This window comes from Colletotrichum paranaense (assembly GCF_030867605.1).
Source record: "Colletotrichum paranaense strain IMI 384185 chromosome Unknown Scaffold_14.1, whole genome shotgun sequence".
Taxonomy (NCBI): Eukaryota; Fungi; Ascomycota; class Sordariomycetes; order Glomerellales; family Glomerellaceae; genus Colletotrichum; species Colletotrichum paranaense.
Window position 1 is genome coordinate 776645 of NW_026848972.1, and position 19456 is coordinate 796100.

Here is a 19456-nt window from a genome sequence, read left to right on the forward strand (position 1 = left end):
AAGAAAAGTACCTACCTGTCTTCCTTGTCCGGGGAAAGGCGGGCTATCGCCTGGGTTTAAGCTTATCTCGCAGGAGTGGCAGGAATGATCCAGGCACGCGGGAAGCCAAGACCCGCAAACAGGAAACCACCAGTACAGGTAGGTACGCAAGATAAGATAAGCCAAAACCCAACGACGTCAATCCAGGACGACCCCTCCAACAACTTTCTTTCCTCCGAACTTTATTCAACTACACACTGGCGTCAACGGTACTTTCCGACTGATCATCTGGTAGCCGCTGCGTGCTGGCGAAAGAGAACACGATGACCAGTTCGCCGGCATCGCCGCGACGGCGACATATCCTTTCGTCTGTCAATCCCGGCGACAGTCACGAGAACACACCAGAGCCAACCAAGCGCAAATCGCCGCCCGCTCCAACAGACGCAGGAGCAGAAGCGCAAGCGCAAGCAGAACCAGGCGACGGCGAAAACCTGCGACCTAGATCATCCCGCTTTCGATTAAAATCCAAACATTCAAAGTCGAGCCGATCGCATCGTCACCGCGACCGTGAACGTGGCCATGATCCAGACGCCGCCGACAATGATGAATCCCGCCCAGAACACCGCCACAGTCGCCGCCACCACCACCACAGCAGCAGCCGGCGACATCGCAGACGTTCACGATCCCCGACGCCACCGAACCCCTACGAACCCCAGGGCCTCGACCCAGACGCCGCATTCCGCGAATCCCTATTCGACGCGATGGCCGACGACGAGGGCGCGGCATACTGGCAGGGCGTCTACGGGCAGCCGATACACGTCTACTCGAACGAGAGGCCAGGCCCAGAAGGCGAGCTCGAGCGGATGACGGACGAAGAATACTCCCAGCACGTCAGGCAAAAGATGTGGGAGAAGACACACCAGGGCTTACTAGAAGAGAGGGCCCGTCGGGAAGAAGCACGGAAACGCAAAAAGGAAGAGGAAAAGGTGAATAGGAAGCTCCAAGAAGATATGGAGCGGAGCCTGCGTCGCGGGGAGGAGCGGCGCAAGAAGAGAGCATGGGTCCAGCTGTGGGAAGATTACACACGAGGCTGGACGGAGTGGGCCAATAACGTGGACAAGATTCCCTGGCCTGTAGAAAGCGGTCGACGGAGAGACATTAACGAAAAGGAAGTCCGGCGGTTCATCGTCAACGGGCTCGGGCTGGAGGACATTGGCGAGAAGGAGTTCGCTGCGAAGCTGCGCGAGGAGCGCGTGCGGTGGCATCCCGACAAGATGCAGCAGAAGCTTGGCGGTCAGGTGGACGACGAGGTTATGAAGGACATTACGGCGATTTTCCAAATCATTGATAAGTTATGGGCAGATACCCGGTCGAAGGCGTAATTTGAGCATACAGTACATGCGGATAAAAGCCTTCGACCATCAGATCATCATACGGCGCAATAGCAGAAAGGATTTTTACAGGTACGGGGTGTTTTGTTTTAACCGTCTCGGGAGAGGTTAAGTGCGATCGAGATCGCGAGCTATCAATCCTATGTTCGACTTTGCTTTTCACACGGTGAAACATTGGGTGAGGCAGTGTGGCGGGACCTGAAATGCACCATTGCTTGCCTTGCCTTGCCTTGCCAGGGCCCGCCCCATTTGGAGAGTGAGGTGGCTAGCTGCAGCTAGCTACGGTGTTTGCACTAGTAGATATGCATGGTTCGGATACGAAGTCTGGTGCAGGACAAGCGTGGCCTGCTGCAACACTGTGTTGTTGGAGCAAAGCGCCATTTATCGGGTACAAAACAACCCCGACGTTACTCACGTTCCAAACAGCAACGCCATGACATATTTGGGCAAAAAAGAATAATGCCAGAAGAAATGTGGTTATCATGTAGCGGTAATTATTGTTGTGGCACTTTCCCTCCCACTTGATGTAAAGACATGGCTTAAATGGTAGGATGAATCAATCACGAGTTCGAGTCATCAGATGGTTGAATATACAATTGATGTTTGATTGATGTACAATTCGTACTGGTATTACATCTTGATATCTCTGATAATCCCAAAAAAGCCCAAACAATGCTGTGTAGTACCCTTTACCACGCACCGGAAATTTCAATCGTTTCCGCTAAGCCATTTCGTTCCATAATTCCCATGATCATTGTTTTAGATTCCCAATTTACAGGTTGGCAACGAGAGCAGCACCGCCAAAGAGAGCACCAAGAGCAACGGCAGCAGTCTGAGCGGGGGCGGCACCGGGGGCAGAGGTGCTCTGAGCAGAGGCGACGCTGGAGGCGGCGGAGTTGGCCTTGCTGGTGACGGAAGCGATCTTGGAAGAGATGGAGGCAGAGCCAGCGGCATCGGTGGCGGAGGTAAGTTGCTGGCTCAAGGAGCTGACCTCGGCACCGGCAGAAGAAGTAATGGAGGCGATGGCCGAGGAGGCGGCGCCGGCGGCGGACGAGGCACCGCTCAGGATGGAGGAAGCCTCGGAGGCAATGGCGCTAGAGGCGGAGCCGATGAGGGAGCTGACCTGAGAGGCGCCGGGGACGGCGGGGGTGGTGGAGGCATCCTGGGCCTAAGACGGTTTATCAGTATGTGGTAGGAGAGAGTGTGATGAGGATTCAACTTACGGCGACCAGGGAGACCAGGGCGAAGACGGTGGCGGCGGAGAAACGCATTTTGACTGATTTAAGTTTGTTGGATTTGGTGTTTAGGGAATGGAGTTATTGAATTAGATATCGGGTAGTCGAGGACTGTATATTTGTATGAGATTGGGTTGATTGGATAGAGTGGAGGGAAGGGAGACGACTGGAGGATGGGCTGACGGACAGAGGTCTTATATATCTTCTGATGAGACCATCTAGAGGGGAGTACTGGGAAGAGAGAGCCAAGCCGAGCCGCCTGTACCCCGTTCGTTCTCTCACTCACCTCTCTTCCTCTCCTTACCTCACACCCCCAATGAACCGTTCGTCATTCACATTCATCTCACACCCCCCTCACGCCGAGAGAGGCCAGGCACCACCACAAGAATCCTCCACCAAACGCCGGGCACGCAAGCCTAGCACCAAGAATACTTGGCGCGTTGGTGTGTTGTGGTAGGCAAGGGGAGGTACTCCGTACACCGTACTCGCAGCGTGGGCGGTGCGATGATGGGATTCCTTTCCCCGTTTTCGCCTCCTTTCGTTTGGGCGAGAGGGCTAAGAGGCGGAACCAGGGGGTGGAGGTTAGTCCAAGGAGGCTAGGGGAATACTTGGTTAAGCTGTTGCTAGTCTAGCGGACCACGGGTGGCACTCCGAGACTTGATGCTACGTACCCCGGCCAAGGTCGAAGCTGGGGAGGGGAGACCCATGCTCGGATATCCCAGACATCCCAGAATGCGCGAGTGCCAGACTCCCAGTCGTGAAGGAGGTGTGCTCTATTCGTGGTTTATGTCTGTCTCTGTGGGTTGTGGCTCCGTAGGACCAAAGGGCGAACGACAAAGACCCACTTCCTCACGTCATCCCCGCGGTAACAATGCAGTTTCCCAACTGCCTTCTCGGTACTCTTTCTCACTCTACGCAGTAGACTCTAGCAACTAGGCCCAATCGATGGTGGCCAGCTGGAGCAGTTATGAGAAAGAGGGCAGGCTATGGTTGAGCTGACTGAGTTGGCACGGCTGGCCGGTGGGCATACGGACAGGCGTGACAGGCTGGATGGTCGGCATTGGCAAAGCGGAAAGCTCTCCCTACCTGCCCCTCTGGCAAGCCTGCATGTCTGAGACTGGGGATACCGGGGATCATGATCCCATCTTGGGAAAGATCAGGAATTCCGAGGTAGCCTGCTGTCTGCTGTGCTGAATCTGTGCCACCTCCTCTGTCTTTCTCAGCCACTGGTCTTTTCTCACGGCGATGATTTGACCGTGGCCATCAAGCACTAGCACTGTGAGCACCCTGCAGGGCAAAACGCTGGACGGCCACGCTAAACGCAGCTGAAGTGTACGTATGTTCCAAAGCAGAGAAAACCGTGCAGGAACCGTCGAAGAATCCGATGCCGAGAGAGAGGCAACATTTCCAATTGGGATGGGCACCTAATGATGTCGTCCGCCCCCAACGAGAAACAAGCGCCACATTAGGCCGGATCTTTTAGCCAAACGGACTCGGATCTAGCCCACGCTCGAGACGTGTGGATATGTGGCTAGGCTCGAGCGGCAGCCGTAAGGTCGACGGTTACGAGGACGATGGCCGAGAGAGGCGGAGGAGGACGACGACGGTGGCGCTCTGCGTGGCTAACGGTTTGGCTCATGAAAGCATCAAGGGATTAGCCTGGCGCAACTGGTACCTACCAGCTGTTAGGCACCTGAGATCCGTCAATAGCTTTGCTATGCCTCTCGGCTTTGGTGTTCCCAAAGATAGCAGCAGTGATTATGCTCGCAAGCCACGCGGGACGTACACAGCCAACGGCGTGGAGCAGCAGGATGAGGCATTGACGGGAAGATGACAATGCTATCCCGCTATATCCACAACGTCAGCCCTCGGCTCGATGCGATGCTTGCATACCCAATTGCATGTGTACATCAATAACGGAGAAACAAGTCCGCTTTCCTTGCTCGTCGTCCGCTTTTCCGTTTTGTTTTCAGCCGGGAGAAGCGAGTCAATTGGCAAAATGTATTGTGGGTTCGGATGAGGCGGTGGTGGACGGGGGAAGACGAGCATGGCCTATGCTGTCCAAGCAAACAAATGCAAAAACGAATAGCAACATGTCATCAACAATAACAAAAAAAACGGGGGGTTCCTTTTGGAGAAGGTACGGAGTACCTACTCGGGCAGACAGGCAGTGGGCCAGTGGCAGACACCAACCGGAAAGAAAGAGACATGGACATGGGTAATGAAGGTAGGTACCTTCCCGCGCATGCAATGACACCATGGGCCAAGGACTTGGGGCGCTGCGACGGCGGCGAGGAGGAGATCGACAGGAGGTGGAGAAGAGATTGGAGGGATATGATTCGTCAAAGCTCGCTATTCCCGCGTCTAGAGGCCCCCCATAAGGCCCATGCTCCGTACTGGAGAAACCGCCAGCCATGACAAAGTCCCGTCGACATCGGATATGGATACGTACCTGCACCTCACCGTGTTACTAATGGATACACCTCTCCAGCGTGGATCAACTTACAGAGTCACAAGACGTAAGGGAAGGGGAAATGGGCAAGGGAAAAAAGAAAGAGACGGTGACATGGGGGAGGGTCGTCCAGACAATCGTACTGTTTGTCCAGTGCTCTCGGCCAATTGCCTGAGGTGCTGTTCCACAGTTTCACAGTCTCACGGTAGAAGACAAGGCTTTGCTTCGATGGAAGCCTAGGAGGAGGAGGAGGAGGAGGAGGAAGCACCATGGAACAAACCAGAGACTCAGAGGATGAGGCTTGTGTACATGCGGAGTACATACTATGTGAGAGAGCGAGAGAGGGCGGAGCTTCACTGACTGTCGGGTCCCCCGGATCGACATTTTCTCTTCGTTGGGTCTCTGTTGAGGCTGCCAGCTGGCGCAGCTGAGAAAGAGCTGAAGCAGACACAGAACACTGCCCACCTGTCAATGAGAGGTGTGTCCCATCTTTCACTCCAAGTCTGTACTTGTAATAAGCCTCTTGCCAGCCTGCCAGCTCAAACTCAAAACTCAAAAACAGAGGTCCTCGTTGGGTTTCTTGACAGGCGTGGGAAAAAAAAGACGAGCAAACTTTCTTTCTGCTCGTGGAATCTGATCTGCCAAGGATTCTTACGCTTACCCGGAAGCTTGATGCACTGACGTGGGCAGGCACAGGCAAGGCAAGGTCAATGCAAGCCGCTAGGCATCATGCTTCTTCTCACAGGCCCTTTCGAAAGATCCTCACACAGCGCTGATTTCATATTTCTCTCCTTTCATTTGAGCCCTCATTATCCTTTTCCAATTTCAATATTGCCATCTGAGAGTAAGATTTTCTCTGGCCTGTCACGTCCTGTCTGGAGATGAAGTCAGAACACCACCACCTCCGGAGGCTAGAGCGAAAAGAGGACAGTGTCGCGAGCCGAACTTCGCTGTATGCGTACATACATGGTATGAGCCGTCACCCGCGGAAGGGGGTGGGCCTCTGTTTGATTTATCGCTATGACGTATGAATGTGGCTGCCCCCCTGCCATTGGAGGTTCCACTCGCAGGCCCCATCATTAGCATCACATTCGGAGCCCGGAAGAATTATGCAAGATGAGACGGAGGAAAAAGATGGCATCTCCCGTCGCTCCGGTTCGCAGCTTCGAAGCTTGGTTATCAATGTATGTATGAACTTCGCTTGGTCTGTTAGACCATGGAGAAGACGGGGGGTTGCGGGGAGCTGCTTGCTTGGGGTTCCGGCCGTTGGAAATTGGGAGCTCGCTACCTAGCTTGCTAGTCTCCAGACTCTAGACTCCTACAGGTCGTAGGTAGGGGCTATTGTGAGTCTCGACCGTTTACTGGGTGGTCGAATTTGAGAAGCGTGAGAGAGGCGTGGTGGTCTCGACCGGTCGAAGCTTCCCGCCGTGCCGTCTTCCAATCTCCAAGTTCCATGGCAGAACCCTCGTCTTTTCGAAGTTTTGGCCCTTTCCGAATCTTGACGGTGTCAAACCCTTGGCGACAGCCCGCGCCAATGCAGTCCAATGCGTATGGAAGGGTGAAAATCAAATTTGAATTTCAGATCAGACGTACGAGCAGTTGCAGACGGGTACGAACTCGTGCGTCTGTCTGGCTGCCACTTCATGCACGCGCATCCAGTCTCGATAATTTGAGCGCACAGACTGGCAAACTCCCGTGAGCCATGAGGAGATTGGAAAGGAAGCGCATGGGAAATGAGTACCTGTTTGCAGCCTTGCTCGCATGAAGAGGGGGGGGGGGGCGTGTTTCCGAATCCAAAGCAACACCAGCAGATTCCTCACCCCAAACTTCCGTGACTCGGAAAGGAAGAGGAAAGAGAATCATATTGCGTCACAGGATGCCAACCGCCATGGATGGAGGTTACCTACCGTTCGTTTCAAGAACCACGCTTCTTCTTGGTGACGGCGCCGTCGCCTCTTTTCATTTGAAAGTTCGGATTAAGGTGAGGTCAATGCAGAAGGTTTTCTCGCCATCAAGTAGAAAGTCAATCTGCGAACCGGACGACCCTCGGTGTCTTCGCGTTCTTCTTCTTTTCGAGGTGTCACAAGCCCTGCGAGTCTCCAAGTTCGTGAATACCTGCTACCTACTACTGTGTTGCTACTGTGGGTTTCGGGGACCAAAAGATGAACACTCAAAAATCCTCAGATTAGAAGAAGTCTTGCTCGTGGGAATTTGAACCGAGTTACAATCGTGTGGCACGCTTGGTCAACACGGACGGTATTGTACGACGTACCTCACGCACGCCGTGGAGACACGTAAGACCCCGTCAAGAATGAAGATGGCTCAAAGCTTGAAGTCTCGAACTTTTATTCTCAGCACCACCTACCTATACCTCTGCATCTCTCCCTGCCTGCCTGTACCTGCTGGCTCGCCGCCTTGCCAATGTCGTACCGTCTTTGCATGTGCAAGACAAGGCTAGAAGCAGCATACGCTACAAAGCCTGTGACGCCTTGGTCGCACAGAAAATCAATGAGGCTTCGCCCTATCGATGGGACCGTTCCACTGAAAAAGAATACGGGACATATCTGTTCACCGTCAAAAACATTTGGGTCTTTTCTCAGAGTTCTCCCCGTTTTCGGGTGATTGCACCCATGGATTAGGGATAAAATGGAGCTTTGTCCGACCACTCGCTCCCCCCAAGTGGCGTAGAGCAGTTACACCAGGCATAACAATAAGCATATGTTGTACGCGCCTCGCCTGGGAAACTACCGCGAATTAGCATTTGGAGGCTGCTGTGTCAGCCAGGCAAAACAGTGTACTCCGTAAGCAGGCAGGCAGAAGATGTAGATGAGCGTGACGAGGCAGTCAGCCTTGACGCGGCCGCCTCTCCGGCGTTTCAAGTTCTGTTGAAATACGTTCTTTTGATTGCTTAGTCTAAGGTACTCGAAGCTACAAAAGAGGCACAGAGGATAGGGCCAGAGAAGGGAAATCCTGCCGCAAAGGGATCTGAGAGGGAAAATAGTATCAGCTCATGTACTGACAACCCCCTCCCCCTTCCCCCAATTCCCTGGCCTCTGATTGCCTCATCTCGCTCATCCATCGTGCCATCATCCTCTCTCCCTGGCCTTGTGTCCAGACCTCGGGTGTCCCAGACTTTCCCTTCATAACCGAAATGTGCCTAGCCTTGCCGAGCCCGACCAAAGCAGAGAGCGCGACCGCGGCGCCAAGCATCCCGGCCCGCGGCTCCAATCGTATTGATCTGCATGACGCAGAAGCCAGGATGCGAACCTTAATTGGACATGTACCCCACACCCAGAAAGAGACCATCCCCATTTCCTCAATCCCTTTCCACATTTCCTACCCCAAGGGGGCCCAATCCTGTTTGTCTCCCTGGTTCCTCCGGCTGTGGTACATATTACATAATTCTCGTTCCCCAATTGCGAGGAAGGCGAAGAGTCCGCAGCGACAGCAAGTTTCCCCTGCTAGAATATCTTAAGCAGTGAGAGTGGCCACCCACCCCCCAATGGCGGTGACGCGTAATCACCGTGTCCGGCATACGGCACAGAGGGCGGATTCATCCCGACCAACCAATGCCCGTTCTAGTCAGCAATTGGAGTGGATCTTCATTCAGCCCATCCAAATGTTCGACGCCGCTTCTTCCGCAACGTCACTCAACAGTTGGTGTGTGTGGCGGTGTATACGTGGCGTAGCGTTGTGGCGGAAACAAGACAGCTCAGACGTGATGCAGCCCCGTATTCGTCAGATCATGCGAAGTGTGATCAAGGTGCTCAGCCCATAACCTGTGCAACTCCCTTCTTAAGTTCGTTGACGATCTCATGCGCTTCTTCCACCGATTTGGCTTCGAAGTCGTAGCGCTTACTCTCGGTGTCCCGGTAGATAAACAGCTATTGAAGTCCCTAGTTAGCTTCTGATCATCGTGCGGCAGACCGCCTGGCAATATGGGTGCCAACTCACCTTGAATTGGTTCGGGTGCTTGCTAGACACCTTGCATCCAATTACTTGAGAAATGTGCGCCGTGGTCGTTTTGGAATCTCTTGTGGTGGGTTTGATGTGCACGTACTCTCCATCGATCTCGAATCGCTTTTCGGACTGTGTTATCATCCGGACGGTACGCAAACGCCATACGACCCAAGCCTTGTGATACGCACTGGTAAGCTCTGCCTGCTTGATGGCCTCTTGAGCCAGCGGGTGACTTCCCATGATATGCGGCTTCTTGGACTTGCGGCCAGGCTGATCGCCCACAAAGGGGAGAAGCTTTGGCGAAGCACTTCCAGGGGATCCAGTCATGGCGAGTGGGCCGTCTGTAGCGAAACGGCGTCGATGCAATTCCAGATCCGACAAGCTGCCGATTGCCGCGACCTTGGTGTCAAGCAAGATGACGGGGCCGCCGCCAGGCATCTTGAGGACATGATTGGCCTTGTCCAGTTGTCTCTTGCGGCAGACCATGTCCAGCACCTCGGCCATGTACGTCTCCGTCGTGGTGTCAAGCGTGACCAGCTGGCCGGGAGCCACATCGGTCGAGTGGAGATGTACGCGCAAAAGCTTCTGTTGACCCCGGCTCGTGTTGGGCGCCGCGGCTGGCGCCTGAGGTGCGTCGGCGAACATACTATGCTGTTGACGATAGGTAGTATTCGTGACGGGGTTCGGGCGAGGCTCTGTGGCGACGGGAAGGAACGAGTTGAGATTCGGCTGCGGAGTATTGCGCGGAGTCAAGTCCTCATCGACTTCCTCGGCCGGCTCTTCTTCCTCTTGTGGAGTGATGCTCTGGTTTTCGGCGTACTCGGATTGACTCGCTTGGACCAATCCAAAGTTATCATAAGTCTTGGAGTTGGCTCGCATTCTTCCGGCAGCTCGGTTGTTTGCTGTAGTGAAAGACGTCAAGGCCTTGTTGCGCTCAAAGGGCGGGAAGTCATCATCGACCTCTCCGTCCTCTTCCACCATTCTCAGCGTGAACCAGTTGATGTTGGCTTTATCAGCAGGTATAGGTGGCTGTCGTTTTTCCTCGTTGTATCTCCAGAGTGCCAGGCCAATGAGATCTGCCACAGTGACGGGCCGATCACCACCCTCGCCATGATGCACCATGCGTCTGATGGGGACCTCAAACGGTTTCGTAGGGCTTTCAGAGAATGCAGCGTAGATGCGGACAGCAATGGGATTGTTCTCGCCCTGGCCCGAAAGTGCCGCAAATCCCTCAAAAGGAACCTTTGGCTTTGTCTTCCGAGCCCTGAGAGCGGCAGAAAGCAGACTCTTAGGTTGAATCATGCTCATGGGCCGAATTGTGCTCATGGGACGAGGTGGTGGTAGAGCCTGCAAGATCCGAGGTGGCGCTTGCGACTTTCGAATAGTAGAGGTTCGCGTGAACTCTCGGGGAGGTGTTCCAACGACCTGCTTGTGCGGGGGAGGCTCCGGGTTCTCAACGGCATCCAGAATAGAGGCCGAGTCGATACTTTCGATGTAGGCGCCAGACATGTCTGATCCGTCGGAATCATCCTCTTCCTCCTCTGGTAGCAACTGCGTGCCAGCGCGCTTGATTCCAAGACTAGGTTCCTCCAGAATCTTAGCCTGAAGCTTCACCGACTTGGCCGCAGCTCTGGCAGCCTCTCGCTGCTTGTGGAACCCGGACGCGTCAAACTCGTTCTCGGATGATACCTCGCTGCTGGTCACTGTATCCCTTCGTGCTCTTTCCTTGACGACTTCCAACGCAGATTGCGAGCCTCGACGTGCGCCGGGGGCTGCGCGAGGAGACATGGCTGGGGATTGCTTGATTTGCGATGACTGAATCGGACTGGAGCCGGCCCTCGATCGAACGGGCATCTTGGCGAACTTGATCTGCTGGGCCGCTCGCTGGCCGGCGTCATCGTCATCACTCTCATCGCTCAGATCGCTACTATCGTCATCTTCAAGATTCTCCCGCCGCCTCCTTCTTCTTGTAGCAAGACCGGGGCCAAGCGTATCGGTGCCTCCTCCGGTCAACATTCCAGCTTCGTCGGGCTCATCTTCAAGGGTCACTCCAGCCTGTCTAGGGGCTTGGAAATATTCGGAGGCAATCGCGGTTGGAATCGGAGGGGAGTAACATCGCTTGACGAGGTCGGGGTTGGCTTGCCATGCGACCGCCTTGAAAGCTGAGGAGTTCATGAACCCCTCATTAAGGGTGATCAGTCGCTCTCCTACTCCATCGGCGATCTCAGTGAGGTAGCCGCAGCGTAGCTGATACGCAACTAGCCTGTTCGAAAGTAATCAGTAAAATATTTCTCTTAAAGAAAGTAATACCCACGTACTCTTCGTTCTGAATGACCGACATAATGGGCAGCTACCGGTCAACGGGAAATGAAAGGAAATGGTCAGTAACGGATCATCCCAAGGGCTGTCAGATCGAAAGAAGCCACGCCCGCGATCGGGAAAAGAACATAATTGCAAGCTCAGCTCACAGAATGGCAAAGGAAGCTTGGTGGAAAGTGTGAGAAACAACTGGCCGCCGAGGGGTAGCTGCGAGATGCGGTCGTACCTCCCTCAGCCTTGTGAAACAGCAGTGTTGAAGATGTGGCTCGTGCACCACAATGACGCACGGCCCTAGACTAGGCGACCAGCCTCGCATTGGTGCACTTTGCACCCTGTTAACTTCACTTTGCTATCGATACATTTTCCGTCTCTAATCCATATCCACCGAAACGACTTAGACTTTAGCAAAGATGGGCCTGGTAGATTATTCGGAATCATCAGGATCAGAGGACGAGGCACCTGTCAAGCCAACCGTCTCTAAGCCAACGACTACTGCCACAGGCAAGAAGCCATTCCAAAAAGTCGTCGACCGGTCGAACCCAGGCAAGATCGTCGTCAGTCTGCCATCGACACAACCCGAAGCCTCGAAGGGCTCCCTCCCGAACGACGAACCTCCAGCGAAGCGCGCGCGGACAGGGAACGGCGGTGGTCGATTCAGCGGCTTCAACTCTTTCCTCCCAGCTCCCAAGAACGCTGCCGCAAAGGCCGCTGCTTCGGCGCAAAGCAGCGGCAGCGGGGGCAGCTCGTCGCGGCCGGCGTTCCAACTAAAGACAGGCGCCGAACCTGGATTCAGCAGAGAAATAGGAGGATCAGACAGGGATGGATTACCAGGCTCCGGGGCCGGCGGGCTCAGTCTGCACCCGCCCAAAGCCCAAGCGCAACCATCGATACCAGAGGGGATGAAGCCTGCGGACGAGGTCAAGCTGGTGGGAAAGCCGATGATGTTCAAGCCTCTCTCCGTGGTCAGGAAGCCAAAGAAGAAGATGGTGAGCTCCATTCCACCAGGAGCTACGACGCCAAAGCCCGCATCGACTGTGGCTCTACAGCCGGAGGCGGCACCTGCACCAGCACCCGCACCAGCGCCAAAGAAGGTCTCCCTGTTCTCCATCGAGCCTGAAGAGACATCGACAGAAGCCGCTGCGTCAGGAACCAGCGGCACATACGAGCCTCTCTTCGAAACAGAACAGCCGGCAGCAGCGGACAATGGCTACGCAGACTACGCAGCACAAGCACATTTCACGGCCCCGACGACGGCGCCCAACGCGTCAGACTCTCTCGACACCATCGCCAACGACCTCAACCTCTCAGCGGCAGCCAGGCGCGAGCTCTTCGGCCGCCAAAAGGGCGGCAACGTCGGCGCCGCGCCACAGACGGCGTCGAGGGTCATCAACTTCAACACGGACCAGGAGTACAGGCACAACGAGGAGATCCGCGCCGCGGGCCAGCAGCAGATCCACAACCCCGTGCGGGCCATCGCGCCGGGCAAGCACAGCCTGCAGCAGCTCGTCAACCAGGTGCAGAATCAGCGCGAGGCTCTCGAGGACAGCTTCGCCAAGGGGAAGAGCAACAGAAAGGAGGCGTCGAGTCGGTACGGATGGTAGAGAGAAGAGACACAAAGTATGATACCCGAAATGATGAGAGATCTTAATGATGAGGAATGTTTGTGTTCTTGTCTGAATTTTAGGGGCTTTTGCCCTTTTTGCCATTTGAATGCAGGTAATGTACATGATGTCTGGCATTGCCCTGACCTGGTATCCCCAGAAGAAGAAGAATGTACTCGTGAAGGTCGTAACACTTGAAAGGGGAAAAAAGCTATCTTACACACACACAGAAGAATGCACCGAACCGCTCCTACATCTTCTTCACATAATTCAAACGCAGCAAGAAAATGAACAAAATCACCGCTCAGCAAGTCATGACAGGGGCAGTGCGACCGCCACCCACACCGGCAGGTCCCATGAGGAACCCCCACTCGCCGCGGGTGATGGGCGAGATATCGTCGTAGCCGTTGGGCGTCATCGGGCCCGACTGGCTGCGACGGTCCTCGTGCAGGACCTCGGCGATGGAGACGGGGCTCCAGATGGACACGGGCGGCTGACGCTCCGGCCGGGCCGTGAGGTCCTCGTCCTCCTCTGCGACCTCCACTGGCGCAGCCACCATGTTCCTGACGTCAAAGTTTGTCTGCAGCTTCAGGACGGGGCCCTTTGGCGGGGAAGGCGGTTTGGCGATGCGGATGAAGTCGTCTGTTGCGGCTACCGTGCCAGCCAGCGTCTCGTCAACCTCGCGCTCGAGTTCCCTCACCGTCCTCGCCACCTGCGCCGCAGCGCCGACGCCCTCGATGGCGCCTACCCTGTCCGGGCCGCCGTAGGCCCTGCGGTACATCTTGTCGACGTCCGCGAGCGCGACGTCGGTGACGCTGAGCCAGTCGTAGGAGCGGAGGATGTCTGCCTTGGCGACCTTGTTGCCGGCGCGGGAGAGGACGAGACGGCGGAGCTCGTCGACGGCGTCTTCGAGACGGAGAGGGGCGTTCGTGCGGGAGTAGCTTGAGAGGGCGGCCTTGAATGTGTAGAGGCGATCGAGGGAGACGAGGGTGAGGCCTTCTGAGGCGAAGAGGACTTCGTTTTGGACAATGGAGCGGCGGATGAGGCTGCTTGTTAGGCCGCAGGCGGAGCCGTCTACTACCGGGGGAAGCCATTCGGTTCTGCAGGGAAGAATGTGTCAGTGGGTGCTCTGTAGGAAGGGTTTTTGGTGTTAGAGGAAAGGAGCGTACCCAATGCGGAACTTCCTCTCTGCCCGATCAATGGTCTGGCGCAGAGTCCTCTCTTGCTTGTCGGTGAGCAGGTCGGCGTGGACGAGGCGGATGCCAAAGGGGTTAGGCGACATGGGGCCGGAGGCGTCGGTGATGGTGGAAGAGGCCGTCGACGGTGTCATGGGCGGCGGCGAGAGGGGGATGCCGGGCGACAGAGGCCACCTCAGTCTCGGGCCGTTGGTATCCATGAGGAAGGATGGCGTGAAGACGAAGCTCTCGGGGGCGTTGCTGCCGGCCGATGAGACGGAGGAGACGGAAGAGACGCTGGAGCCGGTGTTTGTGCGGACGAGCTTCTTAAAGGAGGAGACGGGTGATTTCGTGGAGAAGTTGAAGCGGGAGGACGACGACGAGACTGAGGAGGTGCTGGATGCCGAGCCCGGGACGGGCGACATTGTCGGTGAGGAGAGGACCGAGGAGCAGGCCGAAGAGGAGGTGGAGGAAGGGAGGAGGGTGGGGAGCTGGTACTCGCGGCGGGCGACGACCAGGGTGACGTGGAGGGCCTTTCTGGCGAGGCGCTTGGAGGCGTACTCGAGAGCCTCGTTGAGATGGGGCGGCAAGTGCTGGACATCGAGAATGGAGGTGCCGGCCTCCAGAGGCGACGAGATGCGACTCTTGAGATCCATTGCGTTGTTGTGTGGGTTTTTTTAGAGATGTTTTCCGTTGTCGATGAGAACAATGTAGTAGAAAGCCGAAATAGGTGACGCCAGGTCGATGAAAGTTACAAATTTAAAAAGGAACTATTCGAAGAGAGTGTGATAAGGAGACACTGAGCGCCAGGCTTAGATTTGCGCGAATGTTGAGAAAACACAAACACCAAAATACTACTGCTGAACAACTTTCTACATCGTGGATGGAAGGGGGAGGATGGATGATGTTATATCAATCAACAAAACCGGCCTGTTGGCAAACGTGCATGTATCACCCCCCAAAAAGGGTTAAAAGGGTTTACCCAAAAAAAATCTGAAACAAGACGCAGAAGAGCACACTCGTATGCAGGAGGAGCCCCCCCTTGTAAGCCCGTCTCGTTGTTGCTGCGATGCAACTCAAAACAGCCTTATGGGTAAAGAGGAAGAATGAGGTGGGCGTGTGGCCGCCGCCTCCTCCTTTGGTGTAAGTCCCTATAGTCCCGAAGGGGAAAGCAGCTATCTGCCGAAGTACTTCGTACACGAGGTGTGGATGAGATACCTCGGACGTTGACCCCACTGACACTTACGAATAGGTACCCTGGACATGGGTCGTCTCTTTCCCTCACCCCGCAGATGCCGGCCGGTGAGGTAGGTACCTTGGAAATGCACACCACAATGACCACCACACGAGGTACCCGTCGCATAGAGATGCGGTGAGAAAGGGACATGGAATGACAGGTACAATACTACGGCGGTGACGATGATGGGAGACATGGAAGAGGTAGATCGAAAAAGTGGGATAAAAAAAGGTTTGGCGTGGCGTGGCGTGGCGTATGTGACAAGGGAAACTCTACCGTCGACTACGTAAGGTGCGTGGGCTACTCATTCAGCGCCAAAGAAAGATGAAACCCGTCTCTTCTAGATGACAATGTTGGACGACGTGGTGCGCCGCGTGCGTATCGTGGCTCTGGCTTTTTGGTCATGGTCATGGTAGAGCCCAAGGGGGCAACCCACGGAGAAAAGCAGGGGTTCCCAAATGGGAGGGCGGACGGCGGCGAAGAGAGTACTCAGTAAAAGGGGAGCTATGTATTGGTGGGCGAGGATTTGTTTCATGATCTTCCTCGTTTTCTCGTCTTTAGTTTACACGCCATGCACGCAGCACCACCTTTCCATCATGGCCTTCCCGCCCCCTCCACACAGGTACCTACCTAGAACCCGGACGGTGACATCCACGCGAAGGCGACAACGAGCTCTTCTGCCAAGGAATGTGGGAGACACTCGCACGAGTGAGGGATGGTATCTGCGAAAGAGAAGCAGAAGAAAGAGGGGTGGGGCAACCTGGAAACAGCAACCGAGAGGGCCCCCGCCTGTCATCTATCTCAGCCCGTCATCAAACGTGCCGCCAGCCATACCACGCGTTCTCGACCCTTGACCTAGTACCATAACCCGAGGTATATCAATTATTGTGAGGGCCGGTCGTTCAAGTTGAGAGAGCTGTCGGCCGTTGTCCCCGATAGGTGAAGTGAGCTAAGCTCGAAGTACCTGACGACCTACGCGTACGACTTCATGCCGCCTGGTAAGCTTGCCTTACTCTTCCTTTGCCTGGGCATAAGACTGGACTGGGTGAGATGGAGTTTGGTTTTCTCAGTCATGTTCTAAATCAAGAATCGGAAAGGCAAATGAGTTGAGTGCAGAAACGGAAGCTACTGCACTCCCATCACACGACATACCCGCGTCCCCGTACCTAAAAATGAAGACGAAAAATAGGTAAAAATTCCAGAAATAAATCAGATTACAGAATTGAAAGAGCGAATCAACCACTCCGAATGCTGCCTTATTCTCCGGACCCAAGATACGGCCCAGATCAGATGCACCGCTGCGAGCGCGTGCATTTTCCCCCTGAACAACAGTTCAATTGAACGACGGGAGTTATCCTGCAAGAGAGAGAAAGAAAGAAAGAAAAAAGCCGTCTGTCCGCCCTGCATCTTGGACTTCTGGGTGTGGAATTCATGATTTCAACACCTTTCGTCCAATCGTAGAATTTCCCCCAGCTGCATCACTGCTCTAGCGTCACCTTGTCCCGTCCCTCTGGGCGGCTACGCTGCTATTTTCAGCAATCTGTCACTGGCCGTCTGCCCGCGACAGACCAATCATGTGCCATTCTGACGGAGCGCGGGGATCGACTTTCGGATCGACGTGGGTGGGCGCTGTGTGCCGGTGCAGGGGTGTACGTGCATGATGATTGTGGGGCTTCCACCTTACGTACACGGTAATAGGTATGTTCTGTGGTAGGTGTACTGCTCTGTTCTGCTCCTATCCCATGATTTTCCCATCCCATCTCAAGGATCCCATGGTGCCAGGTGGATCTTCTGCTTGAACCTTGCGCGGGCCCGCCGTTCTCGCCAGCGTCGCAAAAATAGATTACTGCGTGGCGTGGGCATGGCGTGGCACCGCATGGTATCTCTTTCTTTCTCTTTCACCCTCGCCTTCTCTCTTACCTCGTCCAACGCTTCGGTGAGGCCAGCCCGCTGGGGTGGAATAGGGGTGGAGATGACCGTTTCCAATGTGGAGGCCGGCGATGGCGAACTCGTGGGAGGCGTGGCCGCCAGTAACGGCGAACTCCTTTGTTCTCTGTGGAACGCAGGAACAAAGAGGGAGGGGCATTACCGACGTTCGTCACGGTAAACAGGTAAACGAGGATCGCCAACGACAAAAGAGAACGTTGAACAAAGAACCACTAAGGTAAAGCGGGTTCCCTCTCTTTCGCCCAAACAATGGCACAACAATCTTCAAACTCTGGCGGAACTGCTCACCGCAAAGTAATTCGTGCAACCATCACTTACTTTCTCTGTCTTTTTCTTGGACTTTTCTTCAGTCCGATCGATTCGGGATTATTGGGGTTGCCGAAAGAGGGAACCGCTAGTGCGGCAGGCGAGAAGTAAATTAATTTCTTCGCCGTTATGGCGGTGCCAAGATGCCTCTCAATGGACGTGGGGAAGGTGTTAAGCTTCGCTCAATTTACTTGACGGTTGGCCGTAACAAGACTTCAGCTTGCAGTACATAGTAGGGCCACGGAAAAATAACATCAATCAATTCAATATACCCCAGGAAAACAAACCTTTTCGCAGTGACAACGTCTCGTCTCGAGATGCCGCTCGAGATAAATTGCCCCTCCCCGCTCGCTGAGTTCACTCCACCTTTTACCATGTTGTCGGGCTGTGACGAAGAAGCTTGGCGGGTGATCAATCTCATGGTCACTCATCGAGATTGCGACGATGAAAAGAACAGACGAGTTGCATACAGATAGGAAAAGAAGGGTGGGAGAGTCAGTGACGAGGGCAACTGGAAACGGGGCCAAGGAGCTTGGCGTGTTGGGCTCTTCTTGTCCGTCACCGTTGGAAGCAATTCTTGTCGACGATACATACAATGGTGCACTAGACCACCTACTAGGTAGGCAAGGACCAAATAAGAAACACCACCAAAATAATACCAAGAGACAAGAAACGGCCAATATAGAATTGTAAACTCCTCGAGTCGATCATAGGCAGAAAAAAAGAAGGTTTCTTCGAATCCGTCGCAAAAGCCACCACTCCTCATATTGGCTCTTTCCCGAGCGTCTCGTGACATTATCATCTCAACTACACCCCATCATCCTATACCGTATCACGGTCGAGACCAAGGCCGATTTCTATCCCTATCCTAACCATCGCATGAGAACTACACACCAGCATCGTCTTCTCTCCCTCTTTGGCCGCGGTTTACATCTCTCTTGGCTCAAACAGCCTGCCAAGATCTTGTCAGCCAGACAACTCACACATCACATCGGATCGAGAAAACGAACCTCCAACTACCTTAGCTTGCCTTGAACTTCCGTTCCACCACCGCCACCACAACCCACCCACTCATCGGCAGCTTTCCCCGCGCCTGCGCCTCGCCTTCATCTGAAGTTGTTCGTAATTAACCACAACCAACTTCTCTATCCTACTCAGCATACCTTACCTAACTCCTCACCTTCCCAGTGGTGTGGTACACCGAAACTCTGAAGCACGTCACTTCAACTCTTCCCCCCTCCCTCCCTCCCCTTCAGTTCATGCACAGCAGCACAGAGGTCTGGTTGTGCAAACCGAGTGAGCCGAGCCTCATCCCATCATCCCGCTATTTTGATAGCAACCACACGAAACTGTCAAACAACCCGCCAAAACCTGCTTTTCTATTATCCCGACTACTAGCTTCGCGGGTTCCACGGTACTCTTCTCCCCTCATCAGCTGTCGCCTGCGTCATCATCCACCCATCCATCACTCTTCTCAACCCCTCCCCTCCACACGAACATCACCAACTCTGTTTCGCCCAGCCAAACACCGGCCAAGAGAAATCTCTCCTCTACCCCGCGATGAAAACCGCCGATTTTACAACTTACCAGCACAATCATCGCCACATTTTGAGAAACTCTCTCTCTCCTCCCTCTCACCCATTCGTCCGACAACAACAAACGGGCATCACGAGATGACCTCACATCCCACCCTCACAGTACTTTTTCAAACACCCACAACATGCCGACGGTCCCGCCAAGCACCGCCCCCGAGACCCCCCGCCCCGGAACATTGTAAGCTCGCCGGTCCCCGATGTGCACCGATCCCGATGAACTTCAAAGTCTAGGCTAGCCCATTGAACCCCCCGTCCCCAA

The 19456-nt window shown here is 54.7% G+C and overlaps 7 protein-coding genes across 7 annotated transcripts; 4 read left to right on the forward strand and 3 right to left on the reverse strand.

The window, feature by feature from the left end:
• Window positions 1–302: 302 nt before the first annotated feature.
• On the forward strand, window positions 303–1361 carry CPAR01_14104 (uncharacterized protein; the record flags this gene model as incomplete). Its single annotated transcript, XM_060498356.1, has 1 exon — window positions 303–1361. One exon carries the CDS (start codon window positions 303–305, stop codon window positions 1359–1361), a length of 1059 nt encoding a protein of 352 aa, XP_060343090.1.
• Window positions 1362–2142: 781 nt separating this feature from the next.
• On the reverse strand, window positions 2143–2641 carry CPAR01_14105 (uncharacterized protein; the record flags this gene model as incomplete). The annotated part of the gene is made up of 2 exons (XM_060498357.1): window positions 2143–2538; window positions 2594–2641. 2 exons carry the CDS (start codon window positions 2639–2641, stop codon window positions 2143–2145), a joined length of 444 nt encoding a protein of 147 aa, XP_060343091.1.
• A 1489-nt stretch (window positions 2642–4130) lies between these two features.
• CPAR01_14106 (uncharacterized protein) lies at window positions 4131–4439 on the forward strand (the record flags this gene model as incomplete). The annotated part of the gene is made up of 1 exon (XM_060498358.1): window positions 4131–4439. One exon carries the CDS (start codon window positions 4131–4133, stop codon window positions 4437–4439), a length of 309 nt encoding a protein of 102 aa, XP_060343092.1.
• A 4385-nt stretch (window positions 4440–8824) lies between these two features.
• On the reverse strand, window positions 8825–11358 carry CPAR01_14107 (stress-activated map kinase-interacting protein; the record flags this gene model as incomplete). The annotated part of the gene is made up of 3 exons (XM_060498359.1): window positions 8825–8941; window positions 9012–11280; window positions 11336–11358. The coding sequence occupies 3 exons, from the start codon at window positions 11356–11358 to the stop codon at window positions 8825–8827; spliced, it is 2409 nt and encodes an 802-aa protein (XP_060343093.1).
• A 388-nt stretch (window positions 11359–11746) lies between these two features.
• On the forward strand, window positions 11747–12937 carry CPAR01_14108 (uncharacterized protein; the record flags this gene model as incomplete). Its single annotated transcript, XM_060498360.1, has 1 exon — window positions 11747–12937. The coding sequence occupies one exon, from the start codon at window positions 11747–11749 to the stop codon at window positions 12935–12937; it is 1191 nt and encodes a 396-aa protein (XP_060343094.1).
• A 304-nt stretch (window positions 12938–13241) lies between these two features.
• CPAR01_14109 (uncharacterized protein) lies at window positions 13242–14768 on the reverse strand (the record flags this gene model as incomplete). The annotated part of the gene is made up of 2 exons (XM_060498361.1): window positions 13242–14037; window positions 14107–14768. 2 exons carry the CDS (start codon window positions 14766–14768, stop codon window positions 13242–13244), a joined length of 1458 nt encoding a protein of 485 aa, XP_060343095.1.
• Window positions 14769–15882: 1114 nt separating this feature from the next.
• Window positions 15883–16203, forward strand: CPAR01_14110 (uncharacterized protein; the record flags this gene model as incomplete). The annotated part of the gene is made up of 1 exon (XM_060498362.1): window positions 15883–16203. The coding sequence occupies one exon, from the start codon at window positions 15883–15885 to the stop codon at window positions 16201–16203; it is 321 nt and encodes a 106-aa protein (XP_060343096.1).
• Between the last annotated feature and the right edge of the window lie 3253 nt (window positions 16204–19456).